Here is a 23,562-nt window from a genome sequence, read left to right as displayed (position 1 = left end):
TAGCCGAAGGGCCCCCCATTCCACACTCGCACGTCGCGCTCAAGTTTTCGCGCCGTCCTGTTTATTTCCACCTCTCTCCCTAGGTGTTGGATTTCCAGTCCTCAAATCCTCCTGTGGCCCACCGGCTTCCTCACGCCCCGCCCCGCCCCGCCCCGCCCACGGTCCCCCCTGCTAGCTCCGCAGGAACCTGACGGTTTGTGCGCATGCACGCGCTTCTCCTAGGAATAGGGGGAGATCTGCAGAGAGAGATTTAGAGACTCAGAGAATCAAGGGGAAGGACGGACACAGAGAAAAAGATGGAGAAAGAGGCAGAGAGATAAAGAGACACGAGGAGAGACTGAGATGAACACCGAGAAGCATCCAGAAAGAGACAAGCGTGGAGACACCCCGCCAGGGCCAGGGAAGCAAGCCCACAGAGACCTCCGAGGTGGGCCGGCTTGGAGGAGGGCGGCTGGGAGGGACAGGAGTCCTGATATCGGAGTAGATGTGGGTGAACAATCAAAAGACAGCCGCAGGACTGTCAGGCAGGGACAAAGAGGAACTATTGACGCAGCCGCCTGCCACCGGCCTTTCTGGAAGGGAGGTTGGGAAACGGAGCTGCCAGGAGCGTGGCACTGGCTGCTGGGGGCGGACAAAGCCTGATTGTTCCAAGAGCCTGACTGTCCCCACAGTGCCTGGGTCTGCGCCCCAGCCTGGGGCAGGGTCGAGTGCCAGCTGGGTGACACATGCTTTCTCACTAGCTGGCTCACTCTCTCGTGGGGACAAGGAGGTCGTCAGCACTCACAGAGGGACTTAAGGCAGGTGCGTGAGTCACCCCAACCCAACTAACCCATGCTGGCTGGTTTCCAGGGCTCCAGGATCTATGGGTCCTGCACACCCACAGGCAGAGGTGGTGGGGTCCTTGGAGGCCAGCACGACTGTCACTTTCCCAGGAGACCCACATCTGGTCCCCAGACACTTTCTTGTTCAAGGGTGTGGGAGCCCAAGGACTAGAGAGGGTCAGCTTTCATCTTCCCCTCCCCCAGACCCAGGAGTCAGCACCCAGCCTCTCCTCCCTCGGACCCGGGAGTCTGGGCCCCCAGTGCACTTAGGGACCAGTGCTACCTTTCCTGGAAGCTCTGGTCAGGGGTCATCAGGAGCAGAGCTGTGGGGGTGGGAGGAATGTGCGTGGGAGGCCTGGTGAGGAGGAAAAGGGTGGGGCAGCTTCCTCAGGGACCTGGGGAAACAGGGGTTAAAAAGGAAGCACCAGGAGCCTCTGAGGACAAGACCAGCCTCTTCCAGGGAGGCCAGGAGCCCTGGGTTGTCTGTCAGGCAGTCTTTTATGCCCTGGGCACCCAAAGCCCCGACATTGCTCTGCTCCATCTCCCTGTCTTTCTGTTTCTGTCTCTGTCTGTGTCTGTCTGTCTGTCTCTCTCTCTCCTTCCTAGGAGTCCTCACTACTTTGCCAGTCTCTTCTCTCCCCTCAGCTCCCTGTGTTTCCGACTCTGTCTCCCTGTTCATCTGCCTGTGACACGTGCTGTCCCTGCCCCCAACCCAAGAAACCCTGGGCCAGTAGGCAGTGGCCCCCAGAAGGTAAGACCACATGGCACCCCAGAATCTACAAGTAGGGGGCGGTGAGCAACAGGTGAGCTCAGAGCCAAGGTGCAGAGGCAAATGCATCAGGAGATAGGCCATCCAGGATCTCCCAGGCCAGCCCTCCCTGCTACTAGGCAGGCAAACGAGAGCCAAGAGGAGTAGAAAGACTGCATGAGACTCCCACAGTGAGAGGATCCTGGGACTACCCCCATGGACCTCTAGGTTCTCACCTGCCTTTGTGGGACCCTCAGATGGAAGATAGGGGACAAGAGATCCGGGAGGCTGAACAGAGATCGGAGGTCAAGGGCTGGGAGCTCGTGGCAGGCCAGGAAGGAGGGAACCAACGACACGGAGGGAAGAGTGGGAGGGGCCTGGGTGGGGTCTGAGACCGGGGCTGATGGAGCACTTGCTTCCCCTGCCAGGACCAGCCATGCAGACGCTGATCGCAACACTGGTTCTGATTGTGGCAGGTGAGAAGACAGGGAAGGGGCTAGAGAGGTTTGGGGACAGGGTGGGGGCTGCTGATGGAGCAGAGGATGGAAATGGATGTGGGAGCCACAGCTGGGGTGGGTTTGGGATAAGGAAGACGTTGGAGGCTTGGTGAGGAATGGGCGATGCAGACAGGGCAGGGGGTTGGGTGGAAGGTGGGAGCGAGAGTGGGGAAGAGATGGAGGACGGGGTGGGCTTTAGGGAGGGTACTGAGTAACTTTGGGTGTGGGGATGGTGATAACCTTGATGGTGAAGACAGAACTCGGTTCTGGTTCACCCCGAGGGATGCACCTCCTCTCTGACCCGGATCCTCCCTCCCTCCCTCAGCCCAGGCAGAGCTGAAGGACAAGGTGCAGCATGGCGGACCCTGTGAGCAGATGTCTCACCCTTACCAAGCTGCCCTGTACAACTCAGGCCACTTGCTCTGCGGAGGGGTCCTCATTCACCCACTGTGGGTCCTCACAGCTGCCCACTGCAAAAAACCGTGAGTTTCCATGCTGTGGATGGGGCGTGGTTGCAATGAGATCCCACCAACATCTTGCAAACTTCAGGCATGACACGACACACACTTCCCCCTGTCCCAGTATAAAGCAATCAGATAACCAGTCTCATTAGACCAACATTTAATTGAGCATTAAATATGTACCAGGCACTGTTTAGGAACCTGGGGGTCCAAAAGAGAAAAAAAGAAAACAAGCAGAATTGCTGCCTTTGTGAACTGACCTTCTTTTCATTGGGGTCTTGTTGAGAGAGATGGATTTAGTTCTAGGGGCAGTGGGAAGCCACTGGAGAGTTTTTATCTGGGAAGCAGCAAGATCTGATTTCATTGTTAAAAGCACTCCAGCTACCTCGCAGGAAGGGGCCTGGGCAGAAGGAGATGATGAAGGGATGCATGTGGAGGCTGTTGCCATTGTCTGGAGCTGTAAACTGGTAGCTGGGACCAGGATGCTAGCAGTGAAAATGGACAAAAGTGGGAAACCTTGGGACTTCTTTTGAGACTGAGCTAGCAGGGCTTGGTGGTGTGGGGTGGGAGGGAAAGAGAGCAAGCAGCACTGACCTCCAAGTGTTTGACTTAGACGACTGGGTGTTTGGTTTTGTCTTTTGCTGAGTCAGGGGAGAGGGAAAGAGAAACAGTTTGGATGTGGGCAGGGGAGCATCAGACATTTTGCTTTCACCAAGATGAGTTTGCAATACCTGGGAGATGTCCAAGAAGGATGCCAGGTTGGCTGCTGGTGCTCAGAAGAGAGGTCAGAAATGGAGATGAACATTTTAGGTGTCACCTACAAAGCAGGTGATATTTAAAGCTATGGGATGGGATGAGATCACCCAAAAAGCAGAAATAGAGGAGCGTAGAGGGCCTGGAAGAAATCCACAGGGGACTAACAACCACATGTTAGACGGACAACTGCTGTTCAATGCTCACTGCAGGCCAGGTGCGCAGTGAGGCAGTGAAATGCCTTTTCCTGGGTAGAATTCCATAGTAAGTGTCTGTTGGCCCCATTTTGCAGATGAGAAAACTGAAGCTCAGAGAAATGACAAGGGACAACTCAAGTGTGTGGAAAGCAAGGGGTGCCTCACCTCACTGTTGGGAGGGGTCTTGTCAGGCAGGGTCCCAAGGACCCCCAGGGTGGTCTCCCACAAGCTCAGGGAGAACCAGCCTGACTCCCACATTCCTCATTCATTCGGAGTCTACTGACTGAGAGCACCCATTAAGGGTCAGATTGGAGTTGGGCAGTGGAGAGTCAGGAGTGGATGAGAGAGCCTGCCTTTGGGGACATAAGGACAGAAAGACTGTTCCTTAACAAACAAGCCCCTGAAAAAAATCATGCAATTGCAAATTACCCTAAATCCAGTGAAGGGGGAGAACAGGGATGGCTCCCCAAGAGAAAAGAGCAGAGGTACCTACTGCCAATGGATGGGATGAAATTCAAGCTGAGGCATGGAAAACAAGGAAAATTTGCCAAGAGAAGTTGGGAGGAAGAGCATTTGGAGCAGAGAAAGCACAGGGAGAAAAGCCAGGCATTAAGAACAATCTGGAGAGTTACCAGTTCACAGGGGGCAGAGCATGGTGGGATGAGATGCTTGGGCTTTATTCTGAGGGCAGTGGGGAGCTCTGGGAGGCGTTTGAGCAAGGAAGTTGCTCTTTGATCCATTTGACAAATACATACTGAATATCCATCATGTTCCAAATACTGGTCTAGGCACTGAGGATGCTGTATCTGAACAAAACAAAAACTCCACCTTGATATTCTGGAGCTGTGCCATCAGCCACATATGGCTAATTAAACTTGCATTAATAAAAATGGGATGAAGTTTGAAATTCACGAGCTACTTTCAGTAACCCCCTATGGGTATTGATCATTGTATCAAACAGCACAGATAGAGAAATTTTCATCGTTGCACACAGTTCTATTGGGCACTGATGCTATGGTAGGAGAAGAAACAGTAGAATAAGTAAATAGTCAACACATACTTCACACATAAAATAATAATAATGATAGGGTTTCTGGTGGAAAGAAAAACAGGAGAGGGAGATAGGAATTGCCTGTTGGGGTGGACATTTACATCTTAATTGGGTTACCAGGAAAGGCCTCACTAAGGAGGTGACATTTGAAGGAGGTGAGGGAGTGAGCCATGCAGATTTCTGGGGGGGGAAAGTTTCTGGCAGAGGAAACAGCTAGTGCAAAGGCCCTGAGGCAGGAAAATGACTGTTGTATTCAGGGAAAGGCAGGGAAACCAGTGTGGCTGGGGCAGAAGAAGAGGAGGGGAGAGTGGGAGGAGATACCTGCAAGGTGATGGGCAGCACTTTGTGGGACATGGTGACTACCTTGGTCTTTACTCTGAGTAAGATGGGTGTCATCAGAAAACTCTGAGAAGACAAAGAACAGAACTGACTTATGTTGTTAAGACATCTCTGCCTGCTCTGTGGAAGAGAGGCTGTAGAGGGCCAATGGCAGAAGCAAGGAGTCCATGAGGTAGCTACTGCTGTAGTCCAAGTAAGGGATGATGTTGGCTCAGACCAAGATGGTAGCAGTGCAGGAGGTGAGAAGTAGTCACACTATGGATATACACTGGAGAAACAAAAGGATTTCTGGGCAGCTTTGATGTGAGGCATGAAATAAAGAGTCAAGAATAGTCACCAAGTTTATTCTGGAAGGATAGAACTGTCATTTACTGAGCTGAAAAGACTAAGGGAAACAGGCCAGATAGTTCATGGTGTACCAAGCTATCTTCTCCTCCCACTGTGGCCCCATCTGGAGTCTCAAATGCAGCCCAAGAGCTGAATGTGTAACCCAGCCCTCCTCTCTCCCAGGAATCTTCAGGTCTACCTGGGGAAGCATAACATTTATGAAACAGAACACTTCCAGGAGCAGAGCTCTGTTGTCCGAACTGTGGTCCACCCTGGCTACAATGCTGGCACTCATGACCAGGACATCATGCTGTTACGCCTGAAGCGCCCAGCCAATCTGTCTGCACACATCCAGCCCCTGGCCCTGGAAAGAGACTGCTCGGCCAACCACACCAGATGCCACATCCTAGGCTGGGGCAAGACAGAATATGGTCAGTAGGACAAGGACAATGGGGGAGAAGGCCAATGGGTGATGGGTCATAGAGAAGGTAGGGTCAAAGATGAATGTGATCCAATGATGCAAACCAATGGGACTGTGGATCACTGGGTGAAAGGTCAATGGGGAGGGATGGCAAATATGGGAGTTGGGCCAATGAGTGAATAGCCAATGGAGAAAGTAGACCAATGGATGAATGGTAAGGGTGGATGGGCCATAAGATGAAGGGTCAATGAGAAGATACCAATGAGGAAGAGGGCCAGTTGTCAAATGGGGACCGATCAGGATGAATTGATGATCAAGAAGGGATAAGCAGAGGAGGGACTAGTGAAAGAAGGGAGATTAATAAAGCAGGAGAGCCAACCGAAGAATATGAATTGAGAAAGTGAATGGGTAGAGAGAGTTAGTGGGGGAAGGGCCACTAGGGAAGAATGAATAGTCAGGAAGAGTCACTACAGGAAAGACCAAAGGAAGAAACAGTCCAATAAATCAGCAGGAACCACTGAAAGTGGGCCTATAAGTGGAGGACCAAAAAAAGAAGGTGGACTATCAGATGAAGGGCCAATGGAAGGGTAGAGCCAATGGGAGAGGGCAAGCATTTAGGAAAAGACCGATAAGGCAGGTGGACCATTGATGAAGGGCCAATAGGAGGAGAGACCCAATGGGAAAAAGGGGACCAGTAAGGAAAAGACTAATGGTAACCAATCAGGATGAACCAAGGGGAAGAATGATCTAATGAAGGGCAAAAGGGTATAATAGAGGAGGTTACTACCCCCAGGAAGAGAGTTTAGAGGTCAGCTGTAACTACTGGAGAAGGTGGGATCGATGGAAGAGAGAGAAATGGAGGCAAGACCTAGGAAAAAGGAAAAACCAACAGAAAATGACTCATGGAAAAGAGGCAACTGATGAGAAAGACAAGTCAATGGGGGAGAAGAATGACCTAAAGGGGGACCTATCAGGAGTCAGGGCCAATAGAAATGGGTTATAAGAATGAAATACAAATAGGGAGAAAGGAACCAGTGGGGAATGGGAACCAACAGGGGAGAGAAGGATTGTAAGGGTTGGAGGATGGCTGCAGAAGATGTGGGGAGGGTGGGTTGTAAATGGAGCTTGGCCCCTGTCTCTCATCAGGTAATTTCCCTAACACCATCCAATGTGCATACATCCACCTGGTACCTCAAGAGGATTGTGAGCGTGCCTACCCTGGCCAGATCACCCGAAACATGGTGTGTGCAGGAGATGAGAAGTACGGGAAGGATTCCTGCCAGGTGAGGCGGATTATGGGACCTGCCAGGTACACAACAAAGGACAGAGGCACGAAAATACAGACCGAGGCAGGAAGGGAGAGCAAGTCGCACGCAGACCCAAATGGAGCTTAACAGTGGTAAACTGGCAGAGGCTTTGAGGCATGAAAAGGGTGAGAGACTCAATTTGACACACATAAACACAGTCAGGAACAGGTGGAGAAACAAGGACAGCCAGCAGAGATGGGAAATGCAGACAAGGATGGAGACGGAGAGATCAAGACCTAGAGAAACACAGCATGGAAGCAGATGCATGAGGGAACTGTCCTTCAGACAGAGACTTCACTAGTCCTGCTCAGACATGGCCAAGCTGGGGAGGAGGGGGACCCTCACTGGGAGAGAAGGGGCTCCACCCCCACTCCCAAATATCTTTAACTTGGGTTCCCTCTTCTGTTGTCCACTGGGTCTCCCTACCTTATGCCAAAACTTACTTTGAAGGCTCTGGACTAGGCAGGAAGGAGCAAGAGAGACCAAGATAAAGTGATACACACAATCTGGATGAAAAGAAAGAGTATGCATGTCTCTCTCTCCAACCCCCCTCGCTCCCTCCCCACCTCCCCCACCTGTCAGACTCTGTTCTGTTCTTACCTTTGTTCTTTTCCTTTCTCTTTTTCTCTCTCTGCCTCTCTGGGTATTGGAGTTCTCTCTGTTTCTCCTTGCTCCTGATTCTCCCTTGGTCTCCCTATTTCCCTGCCTATGACTGTGTGTTTGTCTGTCCGTCTGTCTGTCCCCAAGTATTTCTCTCCATCTCAGAGTCTCTCTTTCCCTCTCTATATGTCTCTGTGTCTCCTTCTGTCTCCATGTCTTTCTCTCCCTGCATTTCTGACTCTCTCCCTCTTTCCCACAGGGTGATTCTGGGGGTCCGCTGGTGTGTGGAGACCGTCTCCGAGGCCTTATATCATGGGGTAATGTCCCCTGCGGATCCAAGGAGAAGCCGGGGGTCTACACCGATGTCTGCAGATATTGCCAGTGGATCCGTAAAGTCATTCAGGGCAGCTAGCTCTGACATGTGACATCCAACCCTTGACTTTGATCCCCACTCGTTGGCTCTAAAATATCTCTGACCAAGACCTTGCTTTCCCCTCACCTTCCCAGGTCCAACCCTTCATGCTTAATCCTGCCTGACTTGACCCCAGCCCCATCCTTGCATCCCTGGCGGCAAGCAGGGACACAGGCTGAGGTCTTGCCTCCACCACTAACAGAAGACAGAAAAACCCCTTCTAAGCAGCCTGCTGTCCCTGATTAGCCCATGGGCTTGGTATCCCCCTACAGAGGAGTGGTCACAAGTCTGGAAAAACCTGAGTTGAAATCCCAGCTCTGCCCCTTGCTACTCATGTACCCTTGGGAAGTGCCCTCCTTCACTGTACAGAATCTCATCTGCAAAATGGGGCTAATAACAGTAAACTCCTCATAAATCAGTGGCTGCCGTTGGGAGGATTCAAGGTCTCCAATACGTTGAAATATGTGCACTGGTGTCTGGCACACCTGCTTGCTCAATAAAGAGGGAATTTCACTGTTGGTGATGCTTTTTGTTTTCCTCCCACTTCTGCTGCTCTGAAACCCAGATATTCTTAGTTATTTTGACAGCCCAGTTTGACATATGTTCTGCTCCAGGGAGACACCCTTGAGTCTTTTACCTTGTGCTGGCCCTCAGGTCTGGCTCTCTCCCCTAACCCCCCTTGTAGGGTGAGAGGGTTGGGAGACCACTGTGTGTAGTAAAAGTGATGGGAGAGAATAGCCTGGACCAGGGCAACCTCAAACCCCAGGCTGAGAGGCTGGGACTTCTTCCTGACAGCAATGGGGAGTCATGGAAGGGTTGTGAGCAGGAGCAGCACTGGAGATGTGTGTAGGATGGACCAGGTAGAAGAGGCTGAGATCAGAAGGAGGTCAGGGTGATGGTGCATGGAGAGAAGATGAGGGCTGAGCTGGGGCTGGAGCTGGGGTGCTGGGGAAGAGAGGCTGCACATAAATTCACTGAAGGAGAAGTTTGGGTGGATGGCGTTCTCACAGAGGGAGCAACCTGTAGAAAAGCTCGGGGGTGTGCCCAGAGATGGCACATGGCTCAGGATGGTGGCAGCTAGGGCCTGAGGCAGGAGAAGTGGGGACATGACTGGCAATGTAGGTCAGTGGAAGATGGTGCTGGGCCTTGAATGCCAGGCAGAAAAATTTGGCCTTGACCCTGAGGGCCTTGAGGAAAGGAAGCAGGAGGTCAGATCTGGCTATTAGGAAAGTCTCACTGGGGACCATTTGAGGTGAGAGGAATGGGCAGGGAGGAGGAGAGACTGGAGGCCCTCAAAGAAATGAGGGGAGCAGACACGTGACCCTGAACCAAGGTACACCCTCTGCCCCCAACCCCCAGGGCTATGCCTGTCCTCAGAGAGGTACTCTTCTCTTACACATACACCCGCACTGCACCATCCCTGAGGAAAACAAAAATAACATCTAAGTCACATGTCCTCCCGGGAGGGTGAGTGGGACAGGTAATAGCTCCCCAGAAAGAGAGGAGAAAGGGCCCTACATGGGGCTGGCGTTAGGAGCAGAGACACATTTAGGAACAGAGGGAGGATCAGAGAAGTTAACCCATTTGTTTCCCAAATATTTAAGGCAGGCTTTTTTTTCTGCCCAGGGCAGAGTAGATTGAAACTAGCAATTACTAAACAAAGTCAATCCTGTGTCATTTTTTATGGAAGAGTGATGGGGTCCCAAGACAGAGGGAGCATTTGAAAAGAACAGAGGCCCTTGGTTCCAAAGATCTTTTGAGTTGGAGAAAAAGTACTTACATGTCTTCAGAACCAAGGAAATATGAAATTTTATCAAGGAGATGTGATAGGAGGCAGTGGTTGCCTTTCATGAGCTCAACATGGAAATGTTGAGTCGTGGGAAGGCTCTGGGCCTGCCTTGACCAACCCTTTCTACAAGTTATAAACAAAAACTAGGGCCATGAAATGCTCCTGGGTCACCAGGAGGAATGCAATCCATCAACATCCAGATTAAAACCAACTGCTTTTCTTCTTCTCCCTTCATGAATAATAATAATAATAATAATAATAATAATAATAATAGTTACTTAGCACATGCCAGGCACTGTTCAAAGAGCTGTACATATTAAGTCATTTAATCCTCACAGCAAGCCTGGGAGCTAGCTACCATTATGTGCCCTAATGACAGATAGGGAAACTGAGGCTCAGAGAGGCTCCCTGGTTGGCCCAAAGCCTTACAGGTACTAGTGGCCAAGTCAGGATTTGGATGGCAGGAAGCAGCCTTTGTCATTGCTCTGCCACATGAAAGTCTTCTTTCAATTCTGATATGTTTTCAAGTTGAGCAGAAAAATATTTAAAGGCCCAGTCTTCAACATGAATGGTTTTTGAAGTAGAATCTTTGCACAGTTTGTACTGAAGGTGCTTGTATGTTTGAGAAGATGTTACTTGTTATAGGGACAGCCTTGTGACTTCAGCTTGAAATGTCATTGATCTGTGATTTTTCAATTGGAGTTGCACCAACTTTATATCCAGTGTTGGGAAACTTGAAAAAATGCAACCTTGATCATTTTTTTAAAGATTTTATTTATTTATTTTTAGAGAAATGGGGAAGAGAGGGAGAAAGAAAAGGAGTGAAACATCAATGTATGGTTGCCTCTAGCACACCCCATACTGGGGATATGGCCTCCAACCCAGGCATGTGCCCTGACTGGGAATCAAACCAACGATGCTTTGGCTCACAGACCTGCGCTCAATCCACTGAGTTACACCAGCCAGGGCACCTTGGTCATTTTTATAAATGTAACATGCAGAGGGATAAAAGTGTATTTTAATGCTGGCAGGTTTGTCTAACAAATGAAAGACTTCCAGAAGAGATTGGATGTGTTCATTTTAGAAACATAGTTTAAGATGTTTGAAGATACAGTACCTAGTTTGTAAGTGAGACCAAACATTATTATAAAAAAAAACCATAAAAGTGTGTTAAGACCTATCTAAAATGAAAAAGTTTGTAAGCTAAACTTAAAACACTAAGAAAGTACTAGGTTGCTGGATTTGTCACTTTAACACAAGAAATATTCCTCATAATTGCCAAAATGAACCTCAGAATTTTATTTTTATTTTTTTATCCTCACTCAAGAACTTTTCTTTTCATTGTTTTTAGAGGGAGAGGAAGCGGAGAGAGAGAGAGAGATTGGTTCCTTCTCATACATACACCCAACTGGGATCAAACTCACATCTCAGGTTCATGCCCTGACCAGGAATCAAACCCATGACCGAAATTTCGGTCTACAGGCAATGGTCCAACCAATTGAGCCACACTGACCAGGGCTCAGAATTTAATTTTTTTAAGGTATTTTCCCCCTGTGCACTAAGCCAGCCTCGAGACTCTAAAACCTCCCTTCAACAGGTGCTGGGCGACAGAAGGGAGCAAGACCGCTCGGGATTTCGCTTTCAGGAATGTGACCTCTGCAAGGGCAGCCTCTCCAGATGTCTTTGTCCATTTTGTCCATGAATAGACCTGAGTCTGGCGCACAGTAGGTGCTCAGCAAATACCTGTTGAATGAGTGTTTGACTCATACATCCCAGGTGGGTCAGAAACCTGGAGTCACAGTTAGAATGGATGCAGAGTGCTCACTTCAGCAACACAACACTGACATGGGAACAACAGAGACAAGATTAGCACAGGCCCTGTGGAAGAATGACATGCAAATTCCAGAAGCATTCCATATTTTTCTGTAATAGCATAAACAATTAAACATTTAAGAAAAAGAAAAGAAAAGAAAAGGATGCAGAGAGTTGTGGGCACATAGAAAGAGATGGGATGGAGAAGAGGTCAGGAGAAACAACCTCAGATGGCCCAGGATCAGCAAGGGAGAAGCTGCATTTTGAATTCCCCACCCAGTGCCCCATTTCTGAAAGGGCCAGGAGCCATCCACCCCCCTGTCTTGGCCTCTTGGCCTGTTTCCTCAGCGACGGGTGGCCCTGCCCAGAACCCTCACCCACGCCTGGCTGTGCAGCTGGGCCACCGCACAGACTGGATCCCTGCCCTTTTCTGCTCTGTAGACCCAGTCTCAGGGTGAAGGGCCGAAAAGGTTGAGGGGGTCCCTTGGTAAAGTGGCCTGAGTCTTCTGGGCCCAAAATGCAGAGTGGAGGAGACAGAGGGACAGAAAGACATAGAGATACAGATACTTAGAACCAGCAACAGAGAGAGAGAGAGAGATTGAAAAGGACAAGGTCACAAAGAAGAGATGCAGGAGAGGAAAGACAGAGACCCAGAGGTGTAGAGAGATTAATCAAGAATCACAAAGACAAGCCCTGGCTGGTGTGGCTCAGTGGACTGAGTGCCAGCATGTGAACCAAAGGGTTGCCAGTTCAATTCCCAGTCAGGGCGCATGCCTGAGTTGCAGGCCAGGTCCCCAGTAGGGAGTGCATGAGAGGCAACCATACATTGATGTTTCTCTCCCTCTCTTTCTCCCTCCCTCCCCCTCTCTCTCTAAAAATGAAAAAATCTTCTAAAAAGAGAATCACAGAGACACAAGATGGAGGCATAGACAGATTTGGCTCACCTCTTTGCACAACCACATCAAAATTACTACTAAAATATAGAACAACCACCATTCAGAACCATCAGGAAATTGAGTTGAATTGATATGTGACAACTACAGAATGAAAGGAAACCATATCCACCCAGACTGGTAGGAGGGGTGCAAGCATGGAATGGGCTGGTCCCTCACCCACATGTGGTGGATAAAAATTCGGGAGGAATATCTTGGGAGAGAGGAGTCTCAGCCCCATACCATGGTCTTCAGCCCAGGGTTTCAGTGCCAAGAAGGTAAGTTTCCACAACTTCTGGCTGCATAAACCAGTGGGGACTGAGTCAGTGGCAGAAATTGCTGGAGCCCCAAGCAGTTCTTCTTAGAGAACCCACACACAGACCCAGCTACTCAGACTCATTCCCTCTGAGTTCCAGCACTGGGGTAGCAGCTTGAAAGGCACCAGTGACATGCAGGAAAAAACTGAAGTGTCTATCATCAAGGCGAGCAGAGGCCATTGTCCCTTTCCTAAATTCTTCCCCCACAGACCTGAGACTCCTGAGACAAGCCAGTGCCACATATGAGACTCCATCAACATGGCTAACACTGTTTGATCTGCCTTGGAGATCCCAACAGACTCCATCCCATCCAATTTAAGGGCCTACCCAAGCTGTTTTTCCTTATGAATGGCTGATCTTGGCTCTTACTTCATAACTTCCTAAATCCTCTCAAACAAACAACCACTGGCCTCAGTGAGCTCCAGCCTCTGCACTAGCAGCAGCCATCATGGATTCACAGCTTGGCTTCCCCTGGGAATCTCCAAGCCCAGCACAAGTAGCAGCCTTCTCAGATGGATTTACAGCTCAGGCAGGGTGGCTTTAGGCAAAACACAGGTTAGGGCTAACCTTGGCCTGCACTACCTAGGAAACCCCAGGGGCCAGTACACCCAGTGGACAGCAACAGACCACGCTGGAGCACCACCACCTTGCCCCTGCACAGCTGATCCTTCACAGAGGGAAAAGGTGGTGGTCAGTGGTCACAGCCAGTCCTTGTAGCTGACTGGCCTGGGTAAATTCCTCCCATTGACCTGCCAACAGCAATCAAGGCTCAACTACAAAGTGGGGTGTGGTCAGCCCACACAAAGGGCACACCTTGAATACCCAGCCTGAGTGATGGGAGAGGCTGTGTCACTGGACCCTGCAGGATACCTACTACATTAGGCCACACTCCCAAGATACAGAGTCAAAGTAGCTCTACCTACTACATAGAAACAAACACAGGGAGGCTGCCCTTATGTAAAGACAAAGAAGCATGGCCCAAATGAAAGAACAGATCAAAACTCCAGAAAAAGAACTAAACAAAATGGACATAAGCAATCTATCAGATGCATAGTTCAAAACACTGGTTATAAGGATGCTCAAGAAACTTAGTGAGGACCTCAGCAGCATAAAAAAGATCCAGTCAAGAACAAAAGATACACTAATTGAAATAAAGAAAAATTTACAAGGAAACTACAGTGGAATGGATGAAGCCAAGAATCAAATCAATGATTTGGAACATAAGGAAGCAAAAAAAAAAAACAAACAATCAGAACAAGAAGGAAAAAAAAATAAAAGAAAATGAGGATAGTGTAAGCAGCCTCTGGGACAACTTTAAGCATTCCAACATTGATGTAATAGGGTTGTCATAAGGAGAAGAGAAAGAGAAAAAAATTGGAAATCTACTTGAAAAAATAATGAAAGAAAACTTCCCTAATTTGGCAAAGGAAATAAACAGGCAAGTCCAGGAAACAGAGTCCCAAACAAGATGGATGAAAACAGGCCCAATCCAGTACACATCATAATTAAAATGCCAAAGGATAAAGATAAAGAGAGAATCTTAAAAGGAGAAGAGAAAAGAAGTTAGTTATCTAAAAGGGGGAGCACCCATAAAACTATCAGCTGATTCCTCAAGAAAAACTTTGCAGGCTAGAAGGGATTGGCAAGAAATATTCAAAGTCATGAAAAGCAGGGACCTCTAGCCAAGATTGCTCTACCCAGCAAAGATATAATTTAAAATCGAAGGGAAGATAAAGAGCTTCCCAGACAAGAAAAACTAAAGTTCATCATCACCAAACCATTATAATAGGAAATGTTAAAGGGACTTATTTAAGAAAAAGAAGGTCAACTCTATAGACAAATGGCAAAAATACAAATCTATCAACAATTGAACCTGAAAAATAAATTAAGCAAACAAGAACAGAGACGGAATCATGGATACAGAGAGCATTTTGAGGGTTGCCAGATGGGAGTGGGTGAAGAGGTGAGGGGATTAAGAAGTCCAGATAGGCAGTTACAGAATGCCCTGGGGATATAAAGTCCAGTGTAGGAAATGGAGTAGACAAAGAATGTACACCCATGACCCATGGACATGAACAATGGTGGGGGGATTGCCTGAGGGAATGAGGGGTGCTGAGTGGAGGGGGACTAATGGGGGGGAAAATCAGGACAACTGTAATAGCATAACCAATAAAGTGAAATTTAAAAAATAAAGAAAAGTACTTATAATTAAAAAAAAATAAAGCAGACTTGAGAATTTCAAAGTATGTTTGACATACAACGATTTCAGAACCATTAAAAAGAGGGAGGATCGCGGAGACTCAGATAAGAGCAAGATATAGAGACACAGACAGGCAGAGAGGTTGGGACAGAGAAACAGGCACGTTGAGACGCAGACAGGATCCTTACACGGGAGTGGGGGCAGGGAAGTTAGAGAGAGAGAGAGAGAGACTCGAAAAGTGATACTCGTGGGTGCCTTATACTGAAAGAGACTCAGAAAGACCCAGAGGGAAGCAGAAAGAGGGAGAAGGAAGGATAGAAGAGTTTGAAAACGCGGAGACAAAGGATGGAAAGATGATACGGAAGGTGAGTGAAGGCTCGGGGAAGAAAGAAAAACCCTCGCGCCAAGAGGCGCCCCCAGAGCGGAGACCCCTCCCCATCCCGGGGCCTGGGAGGTAGGGAGTGACTTTCGAGACTGGGTGGGGGGGTGCTCTGGGGGTGGACGTAGTGGGGAGGCCGGAGGAGTGATTGCTAAGGCCCGGCAGGGCGCCTCACTACCCGGGAATGCGCCCCAGGCGGCAGTGGGTGGTTATAACCCAGGCCCGGTGCCGGAGCCGAGGAGGAGGCGGCGGCAGGACGGCGCAGGCCCGAGAAGTCTGCGGCTGAGCTGGGAGCAGGCTCCCCACCCCCTACCTGGGGGACACGCGCAGGTGAGGCCAGGGGAGGGGGACTGCGAGCGACAGGCGTCTCCGCGTCTGGCTCTGGTCTTGAATGCAGGTCTCTCTTCCCTGTCCTCTCTCCTCGCCCGAACTGACGGGGTGCTGGGTACCCCGAAATTCAACCGGGCGCTGAGGGTGGGCAGTGCCCACCTGGTCCCTCTCTGCGCTGAGAAAAGGGATACGGGAGGAATGGGGGAACGGGTTCCCATAGTCACTTGCGCCTCGCCCCGCTCTGGCCTCCCCTGCCAGGCGCAGTGACCATGGCTACCACAGGACGCCCCTGGATGTGGACGGTCGGTGCCCTGATCACAGTTCTGACTCTGAGGGTGACAGGTAACCAGAGCCCTGCGTGTGCGCGATGAAGCTGTGGGCGACTGTGTGGGCCTGGAGTGCCTGTCCCAGGGGGACCGCATGTGGCTGGCTCCAGGACTGGGTGGGTGTGAGTCCACGTCATATCTGTGATTGTGTGAGTGCGACTGAGTGCAAGCTTTTGCGTGGCGCCACTGGTGACGGTCGGACTGCTTGAGGCTCTGCCCACGGGCGGTTGCACGTGACTGCGTGTCTGTGCGGGGCTGCACATGTGGCGGAGCAGCCGTGCGTGGAGTCGCCGTCCCTGCCTCAGCAGACCGAGTGTGCAGAAGTGCCTGTCCCTCTGAGACAGGGGCCGTGTGAAAGTGGGTGGCGCCAGTTGTGCCCTGCTGGGGCCACGGAGCGTAATCTTGTCGCGGAGCCGTCAAGCCGGTGTGCGGGAGTCCAGGGAGCAGTCTGCGCATGTGTGCATAGGAGGCCTGCAGACACCTCTCTGCCACACAGCGCGCGTGTGAGATCAGGCTAGGCGGGCCGGAGTGGGTGCACCTCGGAAGTGTGCATAGCACCAGAGCTGGGTGTGTGGCTGTCCCTGGGGCCACGATGCGTGTCTCTGTGTGTAACTGCGTGTGTGCGAGTTGCATGGAGTGTGTGCATAACGCTTCTCTGGGTCATCAGCAAGAGTATGAACGCGTGAACAAACTCGGGGGGACTGGGGATGGAGTGGGGTGCGGGTGTCTGTTGGTGCGCATGTGGGAGGAGCATTCAGCAGGCATGCCTGTGTTTGAGAATGCAAAAAGCCAGCCCTGCTCTACCCTCCACGGCGCCCCCCATGCTGAGCTCGCCCCCCCGACCCGGTCCTGCTCTCCCCACCTGTGTACTCCGACTCCGACCCTTCCCCTCCGCCACACCTCAAGTGATGACTACATCTCCAGTCAGGGGCCCTCGGGTTCTGCCCAACCCCGCGGGGCCCGGCCTCTGTGACTCCCCCCATTTCAGCCAGGCCCCACCTCCCGTCCTCAGGTCCTAGAACCCGGCCCCACATCTTCTCCCAAAGTCAAGGCTGGTTGTAGGAGGACTCCCCCATGTGCCCCTGGTCTCGGCCCTACCCAAGTCGGTTCCAAGGCCCTCGCACATCCAGCCCCGACCCTGTTCACTGAGGCCTGACCGCACTTCTTAAAACCAGGTCCTACCTCCAAAGCCCTATTCTCCGGCCTACCCTCAGCTCCACCCCCTGACCCTTGGCTCCACCCCAAGGTCCAGTTTTTACCGTCCCCTGGCCCCCCCACGAAGCTCTAACCACTTCTAGGAACCTTGAGGTCCCGTCAGAGCCCGGTCTCACCACCCGAACCTGGATACTGCGCTCGAGTTCCAAGCGTCGCTCCCTCTCAGGGGTTCCACATTTCTCCAAGCTCTGCCTCTAGAGCTCTGGCCCCGCCCCTAAACCCTGGTCCCGCCCCTAAACCCCTAGTCCCTCTTTCTCTACAAAATCGCCCTTCAGAAATCAGACATCCAAAAAAAGGAAGGAAGGAGGGAGGGAGGGAGGGAGGGAGGAGGGAAGGCTCCGACATCCTAAGGCCCACCCTCTGAGTCCAAGCTCCACCCTCGAGCCCCCTCCCGCCCGTTTTCTGCACCCAGAGCCTGTTCTTGCAAATGACTTTGTCTCCTGCAACAACTCCCCTGGCATGGGGGCCTCGGGGAGCACCCAGGACTTTGGGGCTGAGGCCAGAGGGGACACCCAGAGGGACGACGGCGGCGGCGGCAGCAGCAGCAGCAGCAGCAGCAGCAGCAGCAACAGCAACCGCATCGTCAACGGGACCGACTGCGAGCAGCACGCGCAGCCGTGGCAGGCCTCCCTGCTGCTGAGGCCCAGCCAGCTGTACTGCGGGGCCGTGCTGGTGCACCCGCAGTGGGTGCTCACCGCTGCCCACTGCCGGAAGAAGTGAGTGGGGCTCCGAGAGGAGGGCTGGACAGGGCTGGGGGAGGGTGAGCAGGAAGGAGGCGTGGAGGCAGGGTCTGAAAGGCGGAGGTGGGCTGGAGATGCAGGAGCAGGGGGAGGTAGAGTTGGGGATGGGAGTTGGGAGAAAAGAGTAGGGTGGGGAAGGGGGTAAGTTGGGGAGAGGTGTGGGAGTTAGGAGTGGGTTGGGTTTAGGGTGAGGAATGCATCTCTTGATGGTTTGGGGGCGGGGGAAGGGATTAGAAATGGGCTTAGAGTAGGGTTAGAGGTTGGGAATGGGGCTGGGCGTGCCTGCGTCCCTGGTTTGGGGTGGAGACAGAACTGGAAGGGATGGAATTTGGGGTGGCGTCAGGGTAGAGTTGATATGGGGAATAGGTGTGGGATTGAGGATGGGGCCGGGATTAGTGACAGGTGGGGTTGGAGATGGCTGGATTTGAGGATGGGATGAGTAGATCTGGGGTAGGGATGCACAGGTTGGGGGCTTGTGTAGGGAAAAGATTCGGGGTGGGGTTGGGGATGGGGTGGTGATGAGTGGGAAACGAAGTGAGGGTGGGGCATGGGATTGGAGATGAAGGTGCTGGTGCCAGGCCGGGGTGAGGACCGGGTGGACTGGGGTTGGGACTGGTTTGTGGCTGTGGTTGGTATTAGATCCGGTATGGAATTCAGGGTTGGTGGTAACCTGCCCCGTCCTCCTCAGAGCTGTCAGGATCCGTCTTGGCCACCATGCCACGTCACCCATGTATGAGCACGGGCAGCAGATGCTTGGAGTGGCCAAAACCATCCCCCACCCCGGCTACTCCCACCCCGCCCACTCCAATGACCTCATGCTCCTCAAACTGAACAGAAGGGTCCAAGAGACTCAGTATGTCAAGCCCATCAACATCTCCTCCCACTGTCCACCTGCTGGGACCAGCTGCTTGGTGTCTGGCTGGGGAACAACCAGCAGTCCCCAGGGTGAGTGTCCAAGTCCCTCCTGAGGCTCGCCCACGTAGGTCTTCTCTCTGCCTCTGCCTGAGCACTCTGCCCCTCCCGGCCTTTCTCCGACACTCACTGCAATCCTACTCTGCATGTCTCTGTTTGACAGTGAACTTCCCCAAGGTCCTCCAGTGCTTGAACATCACCGTGCTAAGCCGAGAAAGATGCAAGGAGTCCTACCCGGGACAGATAAATGACACCATGTTCTGTGCCGGCGATGAAGCAGGCAGAGACTCCTGCCAGGTGAGGACTGAGAAGTCTCTGTTCGTGCATCAGACACACACTGTGTGCCAACCACGGAGCCAGGAACCTGGCTAGGTTGCCGAGGATCCAGCGATGACCAGATCAGCTGGGACCCCTGTTCTCACAGAGCTCATAGTGTGCAACAGCATTGTCCGGAAGAAATCCGATGTGAGGCGTACATGTAATTTTAAATTTTTCAGTAGCAACATTTTTTTAATCCCTGCCCAAGGATATGGTTCATTGATCTGAGAGAGAGAGAGAGAGAGAGACATTGATGTGAGGAACATCCATCGGTTGCCTCTCATCCACGCCCTGGCTGGGATAGGTATGTGCCATGACCAGGGATCGAACCTGCAACCTTCCCATGTATGGAATGATGCTTTAACCAACTGAGCCATCCAGCCATGGTGCAATAGCAGCATTTTTTTTTAAGTAAAAATAAACAGTTATGAAATGCTCCTCAATATTGTTATAAAATTAACAATATTCATAATATGTTGTATTTACCCCCATGTATGTCAAGTACCATCATTTCAAAATGTAATTAATATGAAATAATTATGAATGAGATATTTTACATTCTTTTTTTTTTCAATAGTAAGTCTTTGAAAGCCAGGGTCATTTTTTTAAAGATTTTATTTATTTATTTATTTTTAGAGAGGGAAGGGAGGGAGAGAGAGAGAGAAACATCAATGTGTGGTTGCTGGGGCCCCTGGCCTGCAACCCAGGCATGTGCCCTGACTGGGAATCGAACCTGCGACACTTCAGTTCATAGCCCGCACTCAATCCACTGAGCTACGCCAGCCGGGGTGCCAGTGTCATTTTTACACTGATAGCCTATCTCAACTTGGGCTAACCACCTCCACTTGCCCCCAGCCTCATGCCGCTGGTGGCTACTGCATAAGAGAACTCAGACAGAGAAAGAGAGAGTGAAAGCCTGCTTTGGGTGGTTGGGCAGGTTGGGCACTGCACAGAGATCATATCGCAAGGGGCACCCTTCACATAATAGACATATCAGTTTTGCCTACTTATTTTGGCAAATTTCAAGCAGACAGCAGTTATGTGTCTTGTAGCATGAAAGTTTTTCAGCAAATGCTGGTAAGACGTCTTGAGGGAGGAAAACAGAAACCTGTGCCAGGTATTTTTTAAAGAGAGGGAACTGTTAACATAGAATATCAATAAAAAAAAGTTGGTGAAAGGACTGGAGCAGCAAAAAGGTAGAAAAAATAAAACATGGCCAAGAAACTGCCTAAAGAGAATAATTTCAGAGAGTGGTAAGGGCTATGCAGAAAATAAAACATAGTTTTATGATAGCAAGTGATAGAAGCAATATTCAACATGATGGTTGGGAGAGCCTCCTGGAGAGGTGGCAGTAGAGCAGGGACTGACACAACAGAGCCAGCCTTGCAAAGGTTAAAGGGAAAGCAAAGCATGGGCAAAGGCCCTGAGGCTGGGAGAACTTTGGCTGATTCGAAGAACAGAAGGAAGCCACTGTGTCTGGGGACGGTGTTGGGGGGCAGATGGGGCTGGTAGGAGTTGAGGCTGGAGAAATGGATGGAAGCCAATGTTCAGCCATACTTCCTCATCTCCAACACAGAGCTTGCCTGTGTTCCCATGGAAGTCACATACACATTGAGGATGACAGCAATCAAAGTTAAACTGAGACGGCACTCAGGAGCCTTCCCCTATATTCAGGCCCTCAGGGGTTCTACTGGGGTATAAATTATCAAGCTCTTAACCGGCTCCCCCCAAATTTTACAAACATGACTCTCTCAACAGTTCCCCAGGTCTCCCAATTCCACAGTAGAAGCACACAGATCTGGACAGAGGAGTGGGAACAGGGTTTATCAGAAGAAAACAGGTCTAATTTGAATGGCAGCATTTTAAGCCATTTAGCTTTTCTCTAAGGCAAGCTTAGTGCTTGTGTTGGGTTGTTTTGTTTTGGGGATTTGGTTTGGTTTTGTGTGCAGACTACAGGTTGCTTTTTCATACCAGCACATCGTCTGGGCTTGGCCACTAAAAGCAAGAAATAACAACAATATTAATATGAATAGTATAGTAAGGACAGCAGCTAATGAATGGAGACGATTTTCAGTAGTTCACATGCATCAGCCAATGAAGTCACTCAAGTGTTGTTATTATTGGCCTTATCTGACAGACAAGGAGTCAAGGCTCAATGCACTGAATTGACTCCCTCCCCAAAGAAACTCTTCAGGGTTCTTAAACCAAAAGTCATGACAAAGAGTAAACTTGAAATTTAGAGTTACAAGGAGCAAAGCTCTTCTGTCTTGAACCAGTGTCTGCAGGTAGGAAAAAAAAAAAGCCAGGTCTAAGGCATCCTTATAGCTGATGCCAGGTTCTGTGTCATCATTCATATTTTGTATAAACATAAATAAGAAATGACAGTAAAGAGTGGTGAGTATAGGAGAATAATTACTAGCTGTGGAGAATTAAAGATCAGAAACCCCAATTAGTCCAAGGGGGCAGTTCTGTCTTCAAAAGAGGTTCCAAACCTCAATTAAGGTTTAAAGAGTTTATTGGAGCCGCCAGACCCAGAATCTCAGTCTCTAAAGATTGGGAAAATGCTCCAGGGAATATCAGTGCTGTAGTTTCTTTTGTTGTCAGACTAAGTGGAGAAGCTATAAAGAAGATTACATGATATCCATTGATGGTAGATTAAGGAGGAGGGTGATCTCTAGGATGGAATATAAAGTAACATGAGGAGATACATGTTTCTTTCACACGGTGGATGCAGGATAGTTACTATCTCATGTACATACTTACCGAGCTATGTGGGTAAAAGCTAACAATGAGGAACGTTGGGGTCCTCTCATCATGGTACCAGGGCATTACTCTGCAGATCTGGAGAGGAGACTATTCTGGCATATGAAGTATATTTTTACCCCAGATGCACAAAACCAATGGACAGAGCTTGCTCAAGGTGAAGGTTAATCTGTCGCATAAAACATAACTTCTTGCAATAACCCACTCAAAATCAGGATTATTTTTAATGATCGGAACATCCTGTGGGGTTACTTTCAGTTACTGGGCTTTTCAGGCTTGCCATGGAGCCCCGTTTTTATCCACGGTTTCTAACTGAGGGTAATCCTGCACCCCCAGGGGACACAGGACAATGCTGGGAGGTATTTTTGGTTAGCACAGAGGTGCAGGGGATGGGGCGGGGGGAAGGGAGGGCAGTTACTGGTATGTAGTGCGTAGAGGCCAAGGACACTGTCAACCATCTCACAACAACACAGGACGGCCTCTCACAGCAGAGAACTAGCCAGCCCTGACGTCAAAGGTGCCCAGGTTGAGAAACTCTCTTCCAGGAACTGAGAATGGCTTCTTGGAGAAAGTAAGGTCTAGCTACAAGAAGGACTGGTGTCAAGGATGGGTAAGGAGTAAGAAGGGGAAAGGAACGAGTATATAATAGGAGGAATACGGCACCCCAAGGCTGGAGCAGAGAGTGAGAGCAATAACAAGGTGCAATGAGGGAGACAGACAGGGGTAGGGTAGACAGGAATGTAATTGGATGCTGGGTGAAATGTTAATATCCTCTCTCTCTTCCTCTCTCTCTCTCTCTCTCTCTCTCTCTCTCTCTCTCTCTCTCTCTGTGTGTCTTTATCTGTGTCTCTTCATCTATCTACATTTCCATCTGTGTTTCTATCTCTTGCTGCCTGTTCCTCCTTCATCTGTGGGTCCCCCGTCTCCACCTCCCCACACCTCCTCTCTATGCCTCCCTTTCTCCCCCACAGGGTGATTCCGGGGGTCCCGTGGTCTGCAACACAACCCTACAGGGCATCGTGTCCTGGGGAGACTTCCCCTGTGGTCAGCCCAACAAACCTGGGGTCTACACCAACCTCTGCCATTTCACCAAGTGGATCCAGGACACCATCAGAGCCAACTCATGAGTCATCCCAGCACCTGGCATTCTGGGGCCTCCCACCCCCTGCAAGTCCTCACCCCTGCAGGGACCTGACACTCCTTCCAGAAACCCCCATTCCTTCCCGAGGATGTTGGGGATGGTAAGCTCCAGTCCCTCGAGTTTCCAGGGTCTCCCTTTTCCCAACAGTGGACTGCTCCTATCTCTCCAGTCAGATCCTGGGAACATTTCCCAGAATGGCCAGAAATAAAGCGTGCAAGGAGACATGGCCTCTGTGTGTGGTCTCCTCCCTGCTCACTCCCGGGGTGGCTGGGCAGCCCCGGGCAAGTCCCTTCACCCCTCCCTACTGCTGCGCTTGCTCTGCGAGCTTCTTTCCATGACAAGAAACAGATTTCCATTCCAGCTGCTTTTCTTCACAAATACTGATCGAGTGTCTGGCTGTTGTGTGCCAGAAATGTGTCAGAGGCCGGGGACCCTTCCACAGGCCAAACAGGAA

At 50.6% G+C, this 23,562-nt stretch overlaps 2 protein-coding genes and 1 non-coding gene across 8 annotated transcripts; all 3 read left to right on the top strand.

Moving 5' to 3' along the window:
• Positions 1-208: 208 nt before the first annotated feature.
• Positions 209-8,452, top strand: LOC123830324 (kallikrein-6-like). 5 transcript variants are annotated; one of them, XM_045856431.1, is made up of 8 exons: positions 209-427; positions 741-801; positions 1,467-1,572; positions 1,998-2,045; positions 2,392-2,548; positions 5,378-5,625; positions 6,762-6,898; positions 7,782-8,452. In XM_045856431.1, exons 4-8 carry the CDS (start codon positions 2,006-2,008, stop codon positions 7,932-7,934), a joined length of 735 nt encoding a protein of 244 aa, XP_045712387.1. In that variant the 5' UTR covers positions 209-427; positions 741-801; positions 1,467-1,572; positions 1,998-2,005; the 3' UTR covers positions 7,935-8,452. The 5 variants fall into 5 exon arrangements, with proteins under 5 accessions (XP_045712387.1, XP_045712386.1, XP_045712390.1 ...); XM_045856430.1 differs by having other exon boundaries at positions 1,428-1,572; XM_045856434.1 differs by lacking the exon at positions 741-801.
• Positions 8,453-11,541: 3,089 nt separating this feature from the next.
• LOC123830365 lies at positions 11,542-11,646 on the top strand. The gene has a single exon (XR_006787751.1). It is a non-coding gene; the product is annotated as a U6 spliceosomal RNA (small nuclear RNA).
• A 3,496-nt stretch (positions 11,647-15,142) lies between these two features.
• Positions 15,143-23,330, top strand: LOC123830322 (kallikrein-5-like). Of its 2 annotated transcripts, XM_045856426.1 has the most exons (7): positions 15,143-15,349; positions 15,559-15,693; positions 15,952-16,035; positions 17,647-17,950; positions 18,663-18,919; positions 19,050-19,183; positions 22,939-23,330. In XM_045856426.1, exons 3-7 carry the CDS (start codon positions 15,963-15,965, stop codon positions 23,092-23,094), a joined length of 924 nt encoding a protein of 307 aa, XP_045712382.1. In that variant the 5' UTR covers positions 15,143-15,349; positions 15,559-15,693; positions 15,952-15,962; the 3' UTR covers positions 23,095-23,330. The 2 variants fall into 2 exon arrangements, with proteins under 2 accessions (XP_045712382.1, XP_045712383.1); XM_045856427.1 differs by lacking the exon at positions 15,559-15,693.
• The last annotated feature ends 232 nt before the right edge of the window (positions 23,331-23,562 follow it).

This window comes from Phyllostomus hastatus, unplaced genomic scaffold, assembly GCF_019186645.2.
Source record: "Phyllostomus hastatus isolate PE091 unplaced genomic scaffold, TTU_PhHast_1.1 phas_scaffold_1224, whole genome shotgun sequence".
NCBI lineage: Eukaryota > Metazoa > Chordata > Mammalia > Chiroptera > Phyllostomidae > Phyllostomus > Phyllostomus hastatus.
This window is presented reverse-complemented; position numbering and strand designations above follow the sequence as displayed.

Excerpts from the sequence above, each read along its gene's own strand:
- LOC123830324 (XM_045856434.1), top strand. The coding sequence starts at position 2,006 with ATGCAGACGCTGATCGCAACACTGGTTCTGATTGTGGCAG. Across the intron at positions 2,046-2,391 it reads ACTGGTTCTGATTGTGGCAG|CCCAGGCAGAGCTGAAGGAC; the intron begins GTGAGAAGACAG and ends TCCCTCCCTCAG. Across the intron at positions 2,549-5,377 it reads GCTGCCCACTGCAAAAAACC|GAATCTTCAGGTCTACCTGG; the intron begins GTGAGTTTCCAT and ends CCTCTCTCCCAG.
- LOC123830322 (XM_045856427.1), top strand. The coding sequence starts at position 15,963 with ATGGCTACCACAGGACGCCCCTGGATGTGGACGGTCGGTGCCCTGATC. Across the intron at positions 16,036-17,646 it reads TCTGACTCTGAGGGTGACAG|AGCCTGTTCTTGCAAATGAC; the intron begins GTAACCAGAGCC and ends TTCTGCACCCAG. Across the intron at positions 19,184-22,938 it reads CAGGCAGAGACTCCTGCCAG|GGTGATTCCGGGGGTCCCGT; the intron begins GTGAGGACTGAG and ends TCTCCCCCACAG.